Source organism: Dasypus novemcinctus, chromosome 9, assembly GCF_030445035.2.
Source record: "Dasypus novemcinctus isolate mDasNov1 chromosome 9, mDasNov1.1.hap2, whole genome shotgun sequence".
NCBI classification, from domain to species: Eukaryota; Metazoa; Chordata; class Mammalia; order Cingulata; family Dasypodidae; genus Dasypus; species Dasypus novemcinctus.
In genome coordinates, this window is record NC_080681.1 from 24,087,610 (window position 1) to 24,103,583 (window position 15,974).

Genomic DNA, 15,974 nt, shown 5'->3' on the forward strand with positions numbered 1-15,974 from the left:
CTTCTCTTCTAGAAAACTTTGAAGGACTATAGTCTTTGGTAACTGAAATTTGGTAATATTAGATAATGTTTGAGTTAGGAGAATATTTGGAAACTTAGTAAATTTGTTTTAGGAGAGATTTGGGTTGTGGTGGAATTTAACCTGTAATAAACCTGTGAGGACACGATTTATAAAGATGCCTGGGGTTAGATGAAATTGAGATATAGAAGCTACAAAAAAAAAAAAATTGATTAACTACTTTAACACTATCAGGTCATTGCCTTCTTCACCATGTTTCCTCTAAAGGAATACCATACTTACTTGGTTTTCCTTCTTTTCAGCAATTTCCTGATCAGATTGTAGGATTTGTTCCTAGAAAGCATGTCTCTACTTCATCAAGTATTTACAGTTATGGAAGTTTTGAACTGCAAACACCTGGGTTTGGAAATGGTGACCAGTACTCTATGGTGCTGATTGGAGCTTCCTTCTTCAACAGCAAATATCTTGAAATTTTTCAGAAGCAACCTGCAGCTGTACATGCTTTAATAGATGAAACTCAAAACTGTGATGATATTGCCATGAATTTTATCATCGCCAAGCATATTGGGAAGGCTTCGGGGATATTTGTGAAACCTGTCAACATGGCCAATTTAGAAAAAGAAACCAACGGTGGCTATTCTGGAATGTGGCACCGAGCAGAGCACTTTCTGCAGAGGTCTTACTGTATTAATAAGCTTGTTAGTATCTATGATGGCATGCCCTTAAAATACTCCAACATCATGGTTTCTCAGTTTGGTTTTCCATATGCCAACCACAGAAGTAAAATGTAAAAGTGAAAAACAAACAAAAACAAACCTCGAAACTGCTTGTTATTTGAGTAGCTTTTCTGTGTTATGTAGTCTTTTTTTTGAAGAAGAAGAAGAAAATGAAGTAATGATTTTTAAAATAACCAATAAAATACAAAAAAGTAAAACAATTTGAAATAATAAAAAAATTTGTAGACGTTGTGTCTTTCATCACTATAACATGTGCCTAGTATGTACAGTGACATTTTCTTCCATATAGTCCATCAGTGGTTTTTTTTTTCCATTTTATCTTCAAAGAAACTTTAGGATACAGAACAGATACATAAAGAATACAGCTGATTCCCATATACACAACGCCCACCACCTTTTCCCTTCAATCTTATTAATAACATTTTATATGCAGGTGGAATATTTGTTATAATTGATGCTATGTAGTCTTTTTGAAGCAACATTATGAACTTTTATCCACTCAAGAAGTTTCTACAAAGGAAAAAATGTACAGTGCTTCTAGGATATAAAATTCACATTAACTTCAAAACCAAGAAGCTGGTTTTATCCAGATAGGTCTTCTTGTGAGGAGCTTTTATCCATGGATATAACTTCTGGATCAGTGATTTTATTGTTTACATTCTGCGACCATTTTGCAGTATCTTTGACGCCTGGCATTTGCCTTAAGGAGCTATCGCAAGCTGTTTCCAGGACCAGAAACTCAGGAAAGGCATTTCTCAGCTTGTCCACCGAAGGTTGATTGGTTTAATTGGAAGCCTGAATGCCTCCTACAGGCTTTTGCCTGTAGGATAGGGTAAAGCCATGTCAGGAAAGAGTAGTCTCAGTTTCATATAGGAATAAGAGGGGAATTGGTGGGTGACCCTGCTTGCTTCCCCTTGGCCTTTCCAGAACCAACTCATCCCAGCATGGGCCTGATGCAGCCATCAGTGCTTTCGTTTCCACTGATAAGTCTCTTGTGACTGGCAGGGTTAATTTTAGGAGCTGAAACCTAACTAGTTGCCTGTTTGATTTTTTCTGAGCATTTACTGCATGGATTACAAAAACAAAATATGCGGCCTATGTTTCTTATATGCAGCAAAGGAGTAAATGTGTTAGTAGATTCCGGTAGTACATTTTGTCTAAAGTCTTTCAACACAATGACTGCGTAGGAGCTGAACAACGATATTTGTTTCAAGCATTGATTATCTCTGGGATACTAAAGAGACTGTGTAATGCACACAAAGTCAGTCTCTCACATTCTGAACTTCATTTGGTTTTTCAGCAAAAGACCCAAGGCACTATTCATCATAATTAAATTTCAGTTACATAGATTGAGGAAAAAATAAGAACTGTCACAGCAGAGGAATTCTCTGGGGAGTTTGCAGCAGTTCATTGTTTAGGCTGCCCGCTCACAGTTATGTAAATTCAAGGATCTGTTCCTTGAAGTTTCCTGTGTTTAGCCCTTGTTCACTACTGGCAGGCAAGAAATACTTAAAAAGGCCTCTGCCCTTCTCCTTACTCTTCTTTTTACAGTATGTCAGTATAATTTCACAATTGCCTAGCTGTGAAAATATGAAAACAATCATGGCGACTGTCCCAACCATGAGGTCCCTATGCAGCTGGGTCAGTTTATGTTGTTTCTTTACATTGGAGTGTATATGTGTCTTAATGCAGCCAGAGAAAACCAAGAGAACTCAAGTTAATTATCTGCTCTGGCCAACCTCATGATTTTTTTTGCCTCTTGGGATTCCACTAGCAAATAAATAAACTTTTACCATCTGTGTGCTCTATGTTAATTAAGCCAACTCACGTTCTCATGGCTGATGATTTTAGAGATTTCCAAATATTCTAGTATATGAGCCAGAATAAGGTAAAGGCTTTAGCTACCTTTCCAGTGGGAAAATAGTCCCAGATTTTAGTTCTACCTTGTGTTCTTAAATTTGTCTTGATCATCATCACATAAGTTAATATCATGTTTTCAGATATTATAGAGCAAACATAAAAGTGAAAATCAGCCTATTGTAAAAAGACTGTTGCGCTGTGGCTAAAATCCTACTGAAATCATTTTTCTCTGAGCGTTTCTTAGTCTTGTCCCAAATGACCACAGAGGACAGATGGTCAGGCTTAAAACTGCTTAAGAGAAGAAACATAACATAGTGGTTACATGCAGGGCTTTGCCAGTGGAGTGCTTGGGCTCAACTCACATTTACTTAACCATTCCAAGCTTCAGTTCTCTCATCTGCAAAATGAGAATACTGTCTACCTAGGGGTTTGTTGGAAAGAATAAAAAAGATAACTTTTATAAATACTCACCATGGCTGGGCCATTTTCAGTGCTCAGTATATGGAAAAGCTGTTGGGCTGATAGTACTGTAAGTGTACTAAAATGGCATCCGGGGGAGTGGATGTGGTTTGAGTGGTTGAGCCCCTGCTTCCCACATGCGTGGTCCCAGGTTCGGTTCCTGGTGCCTCCTAAAAACAAAATAAATAACAAGCAAACAACAACGACAACAACAAAAAACTCAGGGGAGCTGAAATGGCTCAGTGCTTGGACACCAGCTTCCCACGTGCATGGTCCTAGTTTCAATCTCTGGCCCTGGTACCTCTTTAAAAAAAGAAGGCATCTGTACCTCCAGGTGAGATATTTGGGAGATTGTTTTTTCATAACAATTGATAAGGGACCATGACAATTTTCATCTAAACAACATAATGTCAGTATAAATCTATATATTTTTCATATACCTTTTTTTCTTAGGAAGGCAGTGCACATTCTAGGAATTTTGGAATATTCAGAATATTACAAAGAAGGAATTAAAACCTATCACACCATTAATAGCTGCGAAACATTTTTGTGAGTATTGTTCCAACTTTTCTAGGCATACATTTGATAGCATGATTTATTTATTATTTCATTGTATGGATAAACCATAATTTATATAATCTATCATGTTATCTGATAATTTCTTACTATTATAACTATTTGCATAAGCATCCTTGCCTTGAACAGATGTCTTTGAGCATATCTGTAATTACTTATTTAAAATCAAGTCCAGAAAGTTGACTCTCTGATTTATCTAGTAGTATGGATGTTTTTAAGGGCTTTTGATACACATTGCTAAAATGCCTTCAGAAGTGTTGCCATAGCTACGCTATTAATACCCCATCTTAGAGCACCTGCTTCCCATCAGTCTTCCTAATGTTTCATAGTATTTAAAAATTTCTTTCATTTCTTTTGTCATGTACAAAATAATTGAATTCTGCAGGGTTTGGAAAGACTCGGACTGCTCATTCATAAAACTCTGTGCCAAGAAACCTGTAAAAGCAGCATTCAACTGCCAAATTTGAGGACAGTGTACGCTTCAAAAAGCTTTTGAAGTGCCTCAAGTTCTTACTCCAGGGTTTATGGTATTGATGATGCTTTGCTGATCTTTTCCTGGCCCCAGCAGTAAGCCATTTGGAATCAATAAAAACTGTTCACACTTGTTCCGCTTGGAAAGGCTAGCAGGGCTTCGACTTCAAGGTCAGTAATAGATTGTGTGTGTGGTCTGGGGTAGAGGAGGTAGGACTGAGGCAGGTTAGTATAGGGAAAAAGGGAAAAAGCTGGGACCTGGCAGAGAACATGGCCGTGACCCTTCTGGGGAAGGCTGCTACTAAGAACAAAGCCAGAAAGACCCCGCTGAGACCCTGGCCACGAGGTCCCATTTGGAACTCTTCCTGGGGTCAAGGGGAACCCCTGGATACCTCCAAACAAAAGGCCTCATCGGTTGTCCCCCTGACAGCTAACAGGGGGCACCACTCAGAACAGCAAACAGCTGGGGCCCCTCCCCGACAGGAGGAAGGGGGAGTGGAAGGTCTTAAAAAGGCCTAACGTGGGATCCCATGAGCGCGTCTCACCCTGCAGATGCCCACAGCCGTGTAATAGGGTGTATACTCTTTTCCTTTTCTTGTTTCTTTATAAACTCTTTACTCCCTTTCCTACCCTATGATATGCCCTTAAATTCTTTTATGCAATATAGCCAAGAACCTAGAAGCCCAGAATCTAGAGCATTCCTCGCAGGATGGAGCGAGGAGGATGGAGAATGGTGCCGTGATGGAGGGAGGAACATGGAGGATCCGAATCTCACCAGACGCTACGGTGGCTTCAGTGGTGAGATCTGCTTATCCTCTACCTCACGCCATTCATAAACTAGGCTTATTGTCCCGCTAGGATTCTCCCCCAACTTTCTGGGAAAAATGGTAAAACCATATCTCTTCCTCTCTCTCCCCCCTCTCCGTTCTTCTCCCTCCTTCCCTCTCGCCCTCTCTCCCTTTCTTTCATCCTTCCCCTCTTCCTTCCTCCCCTCTTCCTTCCATGAAGGCCCTATCAATATAAAGCGTTTATATTTGAAAAGTGAGTATTTTAGAATATAGACATATGGTGAAGGAAATGGAAAGAATATTTGTTACAAGGGAGACATGCCTGAGTCCTGGCTCCACTTAATTCCCTTATGGGGATGAAGATACCTGCCTAAAATTACACATGCTGCTTTTGGGAATAAAGCACAAAATGTGTAGAGAAAAACTTTGTAATGCCAGGAAACTAAAATATTTTTTAAAAGCCATTACAGGTAAGGAAAGAGCAGCGTGGCCAAGAGTTAAAGAAACTTGGCTGTGAATTAGTATCTGTGTCAAAATTATACCTTAGAGCATAAAAAGAATTGAGAATAAATATGCAAATACTGAAAACAATTTAAAGGCCCACTTTAGCTCAGATGGGGATATTTAAATGAGCCTGTAACCTAGAGAGGACACTTTTTTTCTCTATTTTTTTTTAATTAAAAAAATATGAGGACCCCATATACCCCCACCCCCTCCCCCCACTCCTCCCACATCAACAACCTCTTTCATCATCATGGGACAGTCATTGCATTTGGTGAATACATTTTGGAGCGCTGCTGCCCCACATGGATAGTGGTTTACATTGTAGTTTACACTTTCCCCCAGTCCACCCAGTGGGCCATGGCAGGACATACAATGTCCAGCATCTGTCCCTACAGTACCACCCAGGACAACTCCAAGTCCTGAAAATGCCCCCACATCATATCTCTTCTTCCCTCTCGCTGCCCTCAGCAGCTACTGTGGCCACTTTCTCCACATCAATGCTATAATTTCTTCCATTACTAATCACAATGGTCCCATAGTAGAATATCAGTAAGTCCCCTCTAATCCATACTAGAGAGGACTCTTGATGTTTTTTCTCTTTTTATACGTCAATATTTCTTTTCTCTGAAAAGAAAAAGAATCAAATTCCTTATTGGACTATTTTAAGTTTTTTGGTTTTTTTTATTCAAAGAAAACAACTTTATTTTACATCATTGGTTCTTAATTGGAGCTGATTTTGCCCTTGCCCCCTGCCTTCCCCAGGGACATAGGCCATACCTGGAGACATTTTGGGTTGTTACAACTGGGAGCATGATACTGGCGAGGGATGCTGCTAAACAACCTACAATGTCTAGGACAGCCCCTCACAGCCAATAATTATCTGGCCCAAAATATCTGTAGTACTAAGGTTGAAAAAAAAAAAGACTTCACATTTTACTATAGAATATTTGGTTATTTATGTAGCACATGCTACATCACAATGCAAGTGGCATTTCTAAAGTTTTGTCTAACAGTGCCTGTTGGAATGAAGTGAAGGAGAAAACGTGCTTCTATTACTGATAGGACATCTGTAGCACGACTTTGTGATATAAACCCTGGTCAAAGAGCCAGGAACGTTCCTGGTTAAGATTTATTCTGATTTTTTTTTCCTCTGATCCACATGCTTCTTTTTATTTTCACATCTGAAGAAACAGACAATGGAATTTTTCATTTTCTGGGAAGGACAAATGAATAAATATAGATTTTGGAAGTGCTACAGAGCAATATTACATAATACACTGTGTAATAACACATCTCTAGTTAGAGACAGTGGGGATAGTTGGGTCGAAATAAGACAAATGGAAATTCCCAAATAATCATATATACATGTATATATTGGTGTTCAAGTACTTTTTATGTAAACAGTAAACTTAAACAATAAAGACCTAGTAAAGACAATATAGAAAAGAATCCTGGAGTGGGATAAATAGGAAATTTTTTTCTAATCCCAGCTAGGTAACCAAATTATTTCAGTTTATCTGGGTCGCAGTTTCTACATATATAAAAGAAAGGAATGAGCTAAGTGATTAGTGAATCTCTTTATAATTGCAAAATTCAGGGTGTTCAATTTAAATAGGTTTTAAAGGGGCCATGTTTTATTTCCTGCCAAGAAAAATAATCCACTAGAGTTTAGTTCTTCTAGAGCCGTCCCTACACCCAAAACCTATCTCCCTTGGAGTGCTGTTTCAAAGTAAATACTAATCATAGCATTGCTACTGTTGTAGTGTTTTAGGACCAAAAGACAACGACGACGGCGATGATGATGATGACGACGACGACGGTGGAGGAAGAGGAGGAGGTGATCTCCTCATTCAGTGGCAAAGACTGACAGGAAGAGGTTGTAACTGAAATGGTGTTTTACTTCTTAGCAAAACTTCTGGTAAAAGGATGCCATGGCCATTAGGAAGAGCTCAGAGGGAGTTGCAGCAGGCTAACAAATCTCTCGAATGCAACTTAAATCAGAAATTATAATGCACTATCTTATTTGTTAAACCCAGAATGCAGATAGGAGTTTCCAGGACTGAATTGACCCATTTGATGCCATTTAAACTCTTACCAGCAGATGTCAGTGCAACCTAATTAACTGACATTTTTAGCAGTTGAAGTAATTGCCGTAAACTGAATGGTCTTAAAATAGCAAAGTTTAAAACCTACTGTCAATGTATATTTAAGTGGAGCTTTAGAAAAAAATCAATCCTTCAAAAGTTACTAAATTAAAATAGGCCCTTGCCTATGTAAACCATATTACATTATTTTCATCATAATTTACATGACAACAGCATTTCTCAGTGACATATAAAGGACATGACCTTAATTAAGTACAAAATGCTGGTTTGTGCTGAAGTGTGAAACTGGCACATTAGTTTTTTAATTCACACATCATCGGCGCTAGAGCCAAATGAAACTCATTTGCCTCTGGGTGACATATTTACAACCCTTGGAGAAACACATTAATTCCTAATGAATCCCAAAACATCAGTAGTGTGATACCATTTGTTATCTAGAATGCAGCCTGTTAGCAAAAGTTGATAATCTAATGGCAGTACCAGCAGCACCTATTATGAACTGACCATTACCCCATATAATCTTTCTAACAACCCTGCAATGTCCATTACCAGTAGCACCCACATTTTGAGGATGCAACAATTGATGTTCAGAAAGATTAGGTAATTTGCCAAAGCTATGCAGCTAGTTTACATGACAGACCTAAGAAGTTTCCAAAGCTGTATTCCTCCCCTTATGCAAGACTCCATTCCTTACAAACATACTATTTTATCATCCTGCAGGGAAGAGGCTCTTGTTGCCTTTTCATCACATTTGGAGTTAAAGCTATATTGTTTACAAATATTTCTACAACAGTGATATGCTGTACAAGCAGAACAAGGTTAAAATAAAGATAAAAACATGGAATATGTATATAACTGCTTTGCATTCAGCAGTGTGTGATCGCTATACGATGGGGTATACTGCTCTTCACATTTCCCTGGGTGCTTGGATGTGCATATGCTAAGTTTTGGAAGTCCTCTTTATTATTTCTTTGAGTATTCCTTCTGCTGTTTTCTTTCTTCTCTTCTGGGACTTCCATAATGTGTGTGTGTGTTGGCACGCTTGATGGTGATCCTTAGCTGTCTTAGACTATTCTTACCATTTATAATTCTTTTTTCTTTCTGCTCCTCAGCCTGACTCATTTCAATTATCTTGTCTTTGAGTTGGCTGATTCTTTCTTCTGCCGGCTCCAATCTGCTGTTGGATCCCTCCTGGGAGTTTTTCATTAACAGTGAAGCCTTAAATTAAACCGTGGACTATAGTTAATAGTACAGTTTTTTAAAATGTGCTTTCACCAGTTGTAACAAATGTACACATCAATGCAAGGTGTTAATAATAGCATATTGCTATGTAAACCTACAACTTCTCTAATTAAAAAAACCGAAATTCATAGTTTCTTATAAAGTTGAAAATACACTTACCATATATTCTAGCAATCTGATGCCTAGGTATTTACCCAAGAGTACTGAGAACATATATTTACACAAAGACTTGTAAATGGTTGTTTATAAGAACTTTATTTATAATCATCAAAAGCTGGAAACAGCCCAAATCTTCATCAGTTGGCAAAAGGATAAACAAATTGTGGTATATCCATACAACAGATTGCAATAAAAAGGAACAAACTACCAGTGTGTGCACAACATGGATGAATCTCAAAAGTACCAAGCCAAGAGAAAGAAACCAGGCATGAAAGGCTACAGACTGTATGAGTCCATGTATATGATATTCTGGAAAAGACAAAACTGTAGGGAGAGACAACACATCAGTAGTTACCAGGGCCTGGGGATGGGGAAAGGGGATTGACTACAAAAGGAGATGAGGGAGATGTTGGGGATGATAGAAATATTCTAGATCTTGCCATGTTGGTTATAAGACTACACATATTAATCAAAATTTATAGAACTCCACAATTAAAATTGATGAATTTTACTCTACTTTTTTTAAAAAAGTAAAAGCCTTTTGACATATACCAAGCACAAGCAATTCATCATTAGTAAAATTTCTGAATATTTGAGTCAAGTAACAAGAGACAGAAGAGAAGTTAATAACCTGAACTCTTGCCTTGGGTTATTCTGCAAAAATGACTCCAGGGCTGTAGTAACAGCTGGTCAACCTACTAATGTTTTGTGTGACCTTGAGGGGGTCATTACTACTCTCCAGGTCTCAGTTAACTCACTGTTAAAGAAATTGCATTGACTATTTAAATTCTTTAAACTTTCTGAACTTTTAGATTTCTTGAATTTTCCAAGTTAGAAAAACAAGGAAAGAGCCAGATTCACCGTTTTGAAATTTCTCCTCCTTGCTGGTCATTAAAAGAAAGCCCAGGTCTAATATGCAATTCCTTTGGTAGGAAAAGGGGGTAAATAGTAATATTAGCTATTATCACTCACCGTTTCTTTGGAGAAGAGAGTTATATAATTTGACCAGTAGGTGTCACACACTCATTTATGAAAAACTGGCAAAAAAAAATGTTTTTTAAATGAATATTTGCTTAATATTTTCATTTGTAATGATTATGAACTTGTTTTTCTATATAAATGCTTAAAGAAAGATGTCCTAAATATTTAATCTGCTTCTTGATTTTTTCTCAGCTCTAACCAAATGCGGTAATTAAATTCATACACCGAGATGGAAAGGAAAAAGCTTTTTCCTCCATTATGTTTAACATTTCAAGCCTTTTTAGAAAATGGAGTAATGACTTCATGAACATGGCTTACCCAGTCCTGGTAAACTCAGTCCTTTAATGGGAATACCTTCATTCCAATTTATCCTGCCTCATGCAGCCCTCCTCTGACATCTCTCATATGCCATAAATCTTTATATACCCTAAATAAAGCAACTTCCACATTTCCTTACAGTTATTTATGTAGAAGTCTATTCCTCCTCTTTAACGATCGCCCAAACCATAAATTCCCAGGAGGTACCAGGGTTGCATTCCCCAAGTAGGTAGCAATAATATTTGAGCTTAATCATTTTTGTTGATGGTGAGTAAAAAAACCCAGATGAACACTTGAATCAATTTTATTTTCTCAAAAAAGTTGGTGTCTCTATGACCAGAGGAAAGTGCACATCGCTATTTTCCTTGGAGGGATAGTTGGGCACTTGTGACTTAATGAAGTTAAGGGCAGCAGCCCGTGGAGACCAAAAACTGGGGGCTGCAGAGTAGGTACACAGTTTATGTAATGGATTAGTAAGAAGCTTAAACCTTTTTGTGCCAAAGACCCCTTTGGAATCTGGGGAAGCCTGTGGACCCCCTCTCAGAATAATGTTTTTAAGAACATAGAATAAAATACATAAGATTACAAAGAAAACTAATTACATTTATATACACTTTAAATATTTTTGAAACAAATTTATTAATATGATCTAGCAGAAGGTCTAATAACTCATCATTTTATAAAAATGAGGAGTGTAAATGATATTTTGAGAAATTTCTGACAACTATAATATTAGATGAAAATGTATTTTTGACAGTTTACAGGTACTGCTAATCTTCTGTAGTTTTTGCCAGAATTTATAATCATGGAAAATGCTAAATTTCATGCTAGTGAAATTAAAGCTATAATTTTTTCTCCTTTCCAAATACATGGATCCCCTAAATTCTATCTGTGACCACTTGGCATGGTCTGTGGACCCAAGGCTAAGGTCCCTTGGGTTAATTTAGGGAAGCTAAGGAGATGGAAAACAAAGAGTTAGGAAAGATGAGGGGCCAAGAAGGATTTTCCTTGTCAGGTAGAGTCCTAACTTTCCCCTTTTCTTCAGAGCCAAGCTCGTAGTATTCACTGTCTCACCCCTCATTTACTCTTGGCTCTAATCTAATAGGGATCATAGTAATACATATCCCATCACTAATAGGAAACTTCTCTTGTGAAGGTCACCAAGTTCAAAAGATACATCTTGGTTCTTGCCTTGCTTGATTTCTCTTTGGCTTTGTCACCATTGATTGCTCTCTCTTTAAAACCTCTTTCCTTCCTTGGGTTACCATTTTCTTTTTCTCTTACCTCCCTGGAGGTTCCTTTCCAGGCCTCTACGCTACCTCCCCTTCTTCTGCCTGTGGACGTGTGCTTGGAGTTGTACCTGCCTTCTGCTCGTCTTCTCACTTTGCGCATTTACTCTGGATATTTTTTTCATCTGTCTAGACTGTGTCTTTAGCCAAAGCCTCTTCCCTGAGCCTGGGATTCTTATATTCAACTATCCAGGGCACATCTCTTCTTAAATGTACCAAGGATTCCTCTAAGTCAACATATACAGAATTAAAATCCTTTTTTCCTCATTGCTTCCTCTCTTAGTTTCACTATATGAATACTGCAACCTAAGAGCTGCCCAAATCAGAAGTATGGAAGCTCTGTTTACTTCCCCTTCTTCCTTATCCCCCAACAGAAAATTAATCGCCAATTCCTCCAGATTATATATATTTAAGATTTCTCACATTTGCCCTATTTTCTACAGCTCTACCATTTAAACCTTAGGCCTTTAATAGCTACCAATCATTTATTGCTTACAATGTGCCAGGAACAGTGCCAAGTGCTTGACACACACTGTCTTACTTCATTTTCAAATCATTCCATGGGATAAGAGTTAAAATGCCAATGTTTACAAATGAAGATATGTAAGCCAAGGGAGGGTAAAAACTTGTCTAAAGTCATAGGGATTTAAATGGCAGAGCCAGGGTCAGAGCCTCAGTCTGTCGGACTCCAAAGCCATATGCGTCCACGCTGCTCTCAAGGCCTCTGGTATTGCCCTCCTATGAGTTATTTATTATGCTAAAATTCTTTCTCCAAGGAGTAAATCTGATCACCTTACTCCACTGCCTGTGATCTTTCAATACCCTCCCCCAGCATCTTCACCCTAATGCCAAACTCCTGAACTGGACTTCATGAGCTGATCCCTGCTTACCTCAACAGCCTCCTCTCTTGTCACCACCCAGCTTGCGCCCAGGTGCTGTTCACCCCAGCCACACACTCACTCTCCCACTCTCCTCACAAACTTAAAGTGGATCAAGTCTGCACAACTTCCAGAGTAATAATTAATTAGTGAACTTTGAATGAATGAACTGTCATAGTAACAATAATCTTAATATCTACCATTTCTTGAGTGTTTTCAACGTGGTATGTATCCTCCTTTACGGAATGTACCTATTTAATATTCTCAAACATACTTATGGGATAGCTATTTTCCTGTTTTAACTGACAAAGAACCTGAGGGTCAGAGAGATTAAGTGATTTATTCAAGATTCAAGCCTGGGTCATCACAGCCAAAGCTCATATTCTTAAATAGTAATTTATATACCATTAGGGCTGTTAATGAAGACTACTGCCCTGAGCAGAGCTTTATAGTTTCTCTACACTTTTCAAGAGGAGAAATGGGAGTGAATGGGGTAGTGCTGGGGAAAAAGATCACTTGAGGTTTATTAAACATGCATAGAATCGATTGCTACAATTTACTCCCTTGTGATTTTTCTTTTCCAAGATACTCCTTGAGGCTTATTTAAATCAAAACTCATTCTGAGTACACTAGTAAGTATGCCCACACTATATTATAAATAAGACCAGCTGGGTGGTGACTCTGGCTATGTTCCAATTCTTAGAGGTTCATTTACTATTATTTTAGAGTATCTAAAAATTTTTTGGTAAGGGTTTATTTTTTGCTTAAGTGTTTGTAAGAATAGGCAAATAAATTTAGCTGTTTATTATGATTAACTTGATTCTTTTTATAAGATAATTATTGAATAGGTCCAAATAATTAATTCAGTCAATTTCAATTGCTATAACTGATTTCTTAAGCCTTGTCTGGAGACCTAAACTGGTCTTGTCTTATGAATACCATTTGGACTTCGAAGTAACAACCATGGGCAGTGGACTTGGCCCAGTGGTTAGGGCGTCCGTCTACCACATGGGAGGTCCGCGGTTCAAACTCCGGGCCTCCTCAACCCATGTGGAGCTGGCCCATGTGCAGTGCTGATGTGTGCAAGGAGTGCCCTGCCAGGCAAGGGTATCCCCATGTAGGGGAGCCCCACGCGCAAGGAGTGCGCCCCGTAAGGAGAGCCGCCCAGCGCGAAAGAAAGTGCAGCCTGCCCAGGAATGGCGTGGCACACACAGAGAGTTGATGCAGCAAGATGACGCAACAAAAAGAAACACAGATTCCCATGCCGCTGACAACAACAGAAGCAGACAAAGAAGATGCAGCAGATAGACACAAAGAACAGACAACTGGGGTGGGGGTGGGGGTGGGAGTGAGAGAAATAAATAAATAAATAAATAAATAAATCTTTAAAAAAAAAAAGGAGTAACGACCATGGATTTTCAGGTAACAGAATAATGACTCTACATGTAAATACACATTCATGCACATGTGTATATGTACAGCTGATTCTATTTGTGGTAGTTATGTTCTATAAAGTGATTCTGAATGCTAAATTAGCAAATACTGAACCACTGCTTCTAGGGGAAATACAGGGTTAGGTTCCTGTGAGCCTCTGGTCATGGCATTTTCATCAACTGATCGATGTAAAACATTGTCTTATGTGTCTTTCTGTTTAAAGACACCTTATTTAATATATATTGTTGGTTCATTATCTATGAATTTGTGGGAACTATAACTCATGTTGAATTAAGCTTACCTAACACATTTTATTTTTCTCTAAGTTATGCAACAGCCTTCTTGCACTTAGGAGCACTAGACAACACTTCAGCATGGAAATCACCAACAAAAAGCACAAAAATTGCAAAAAAAAAAAAAAGGTGGCACTAAATAGACCATGAAAGGAACCATTTTTACAGTGTGAGAATGAAAACAAGAAGGCAGAGCATTGCCTTGTTTGATCTCAGGTGGGAACATGTACATTAGGTGCCTCAAATATTTCACTGCACATATAGTCTGGGAATGACTGTAAACAGGCAGGAGCATTGATTGGGGGTTACAAATAAACTTTAGTCGTAGGTGAATTTTGTAAATCCAGAATCCATGAGTAAAGAGGATCGACCTTACATATGTTAAATTAAGCTAAGCCATTATCTAGGGCAGATAAGGTATCTTGTTATTCTCTGTATGTTCCAGGTCTATGAATAGGGCAGATATTCTGCACTTGTATGGCTGCGTCAAAGTGGGCAGAGGGCACCAGTAATGCACTCGGCTGCTGAAGGCAGTTGCCTGGGTTCACATTTTGGCTCCATTACTCAGTAGCAGTTTGACTTTTGGCAAGTGACAAACTCCTCATACCCCAGTTTTTCAGCCATTAACTGTGGATAATAATTATACTTACCCCATAGGATTTTGTGAGCTTTAAATTAATTAACACGTACCAGTATTTAAAACAATACCAACACATTAGTAAGCATTCAATTGGTGCAAGTTATTTTAAAAATTTTTTTCTTCCCCTCCCCCTCCCCCTCCCTTTCCCCTACCCTGCTGTTTTTACTGTCTGTGTCCATTTGCTGTGTGATCTTCTATATCTATTTCTCTTTTTGTCTTCATCTTTCTCCCCTAGGATTCACTAGGATTTGATCCTGGGGACCTCTGATGTGGAGAGAGGTTCCCTGTCAATTGCACCACCTCAGTTCCTGATCTCTGCTGTGCTTCACCTTGACTTTTTCCTTCATCTCTCTTTTGTCGTGTCATCATCTTGCTGCGTGACTCACTTGTGCGGGCACTGGCTCACCGTGCAGGCACTCAGCTTGCTGCGCAGGCACTCGGCTTGCCACGTGAGCACTGGTTCACTGTGCAGGCACTGGCTCACTATGCAAGCACTCATGTGGGCACTTGGCTCACCACACAGACACTTAGCTCTCCATACAGGCACTTGCGCAGGGACTTGGCTCACCACATGGGCACTGGCTTGCCACGTGGGCACTGGCTCACCATGTGGGCATTCGGCTTGCCATACGGGCACCCACATGGGCACTTGGCTCCCTGCACAGGCACTCAGCTCACCACATAGGCCCTTGGCTCACCATGTAGGCACTCGGCTCGCCACACAGGCACACTTAATTTTCTTCTTTTTCAACAGGAGACCCCAGGGATTGAACACGGGTCTTCCCATATGGTAGGTGGAGGCCCTATCATTTGAGTCACATCTGCTTCCCAGTATTAGTTATTATCATTCAGAACAGATGTGCTAAAATGGAGCACTTTACTCTTAATACTTTGGATGAATATATTTTCTAAATCTAGTACTCCAAGTCGTTCAGCACGGAATGACTGCTCAATGAATTCTCTTACTTCAGTGAGCGTTAAATGAGTGTCAAGGGGCTAGTTCAATTCCTGACACACAGCAGGCATCAATAAATATCAGTTTTCCTTCTCCCTTTTCTTCTCTTTCCTTCCATCTCCTTCATGTCTCGTCCTGGTCCCTGTTATTATTGTATTAGGAGTAACTTTTTGCTATTTCAAATCCCACACCTTTGATCTCAAGACATCTATTTTCTTTGGATCTTTGTCTTCATCATACACAAAAATTGACTCTTTGCAGTCAGGC

General features: G+C 39.0%; 1 protein-coding gene across 2 annotated transcripts in view; it reads left to right on the plus strand.

Annotated features, from left to right (window-relative positions):
* EXTL2 (exostosin like glycosyltransferase 2) overlaps positions 1-981 on the plus strand; it is a 32,118-nt gene extending 31,137 nt beyond the window's left edge. For both annotated transcript variants that reach the window (XM_004471669.5, XM_071217219.1), the window contains one exon: positions 321-981. In XM_004471669.5, coding sequence (XP_004471726.2) covers positions 321-809 — 489 coding nt within the window. In that variant the 3' untranslated portion in view covers positions 810-981. The remainder of the gene's footprint in view (positions 1-320) is intronic.
* Positions 982-15,974: the final 14,993 nt, after the last annotated feature.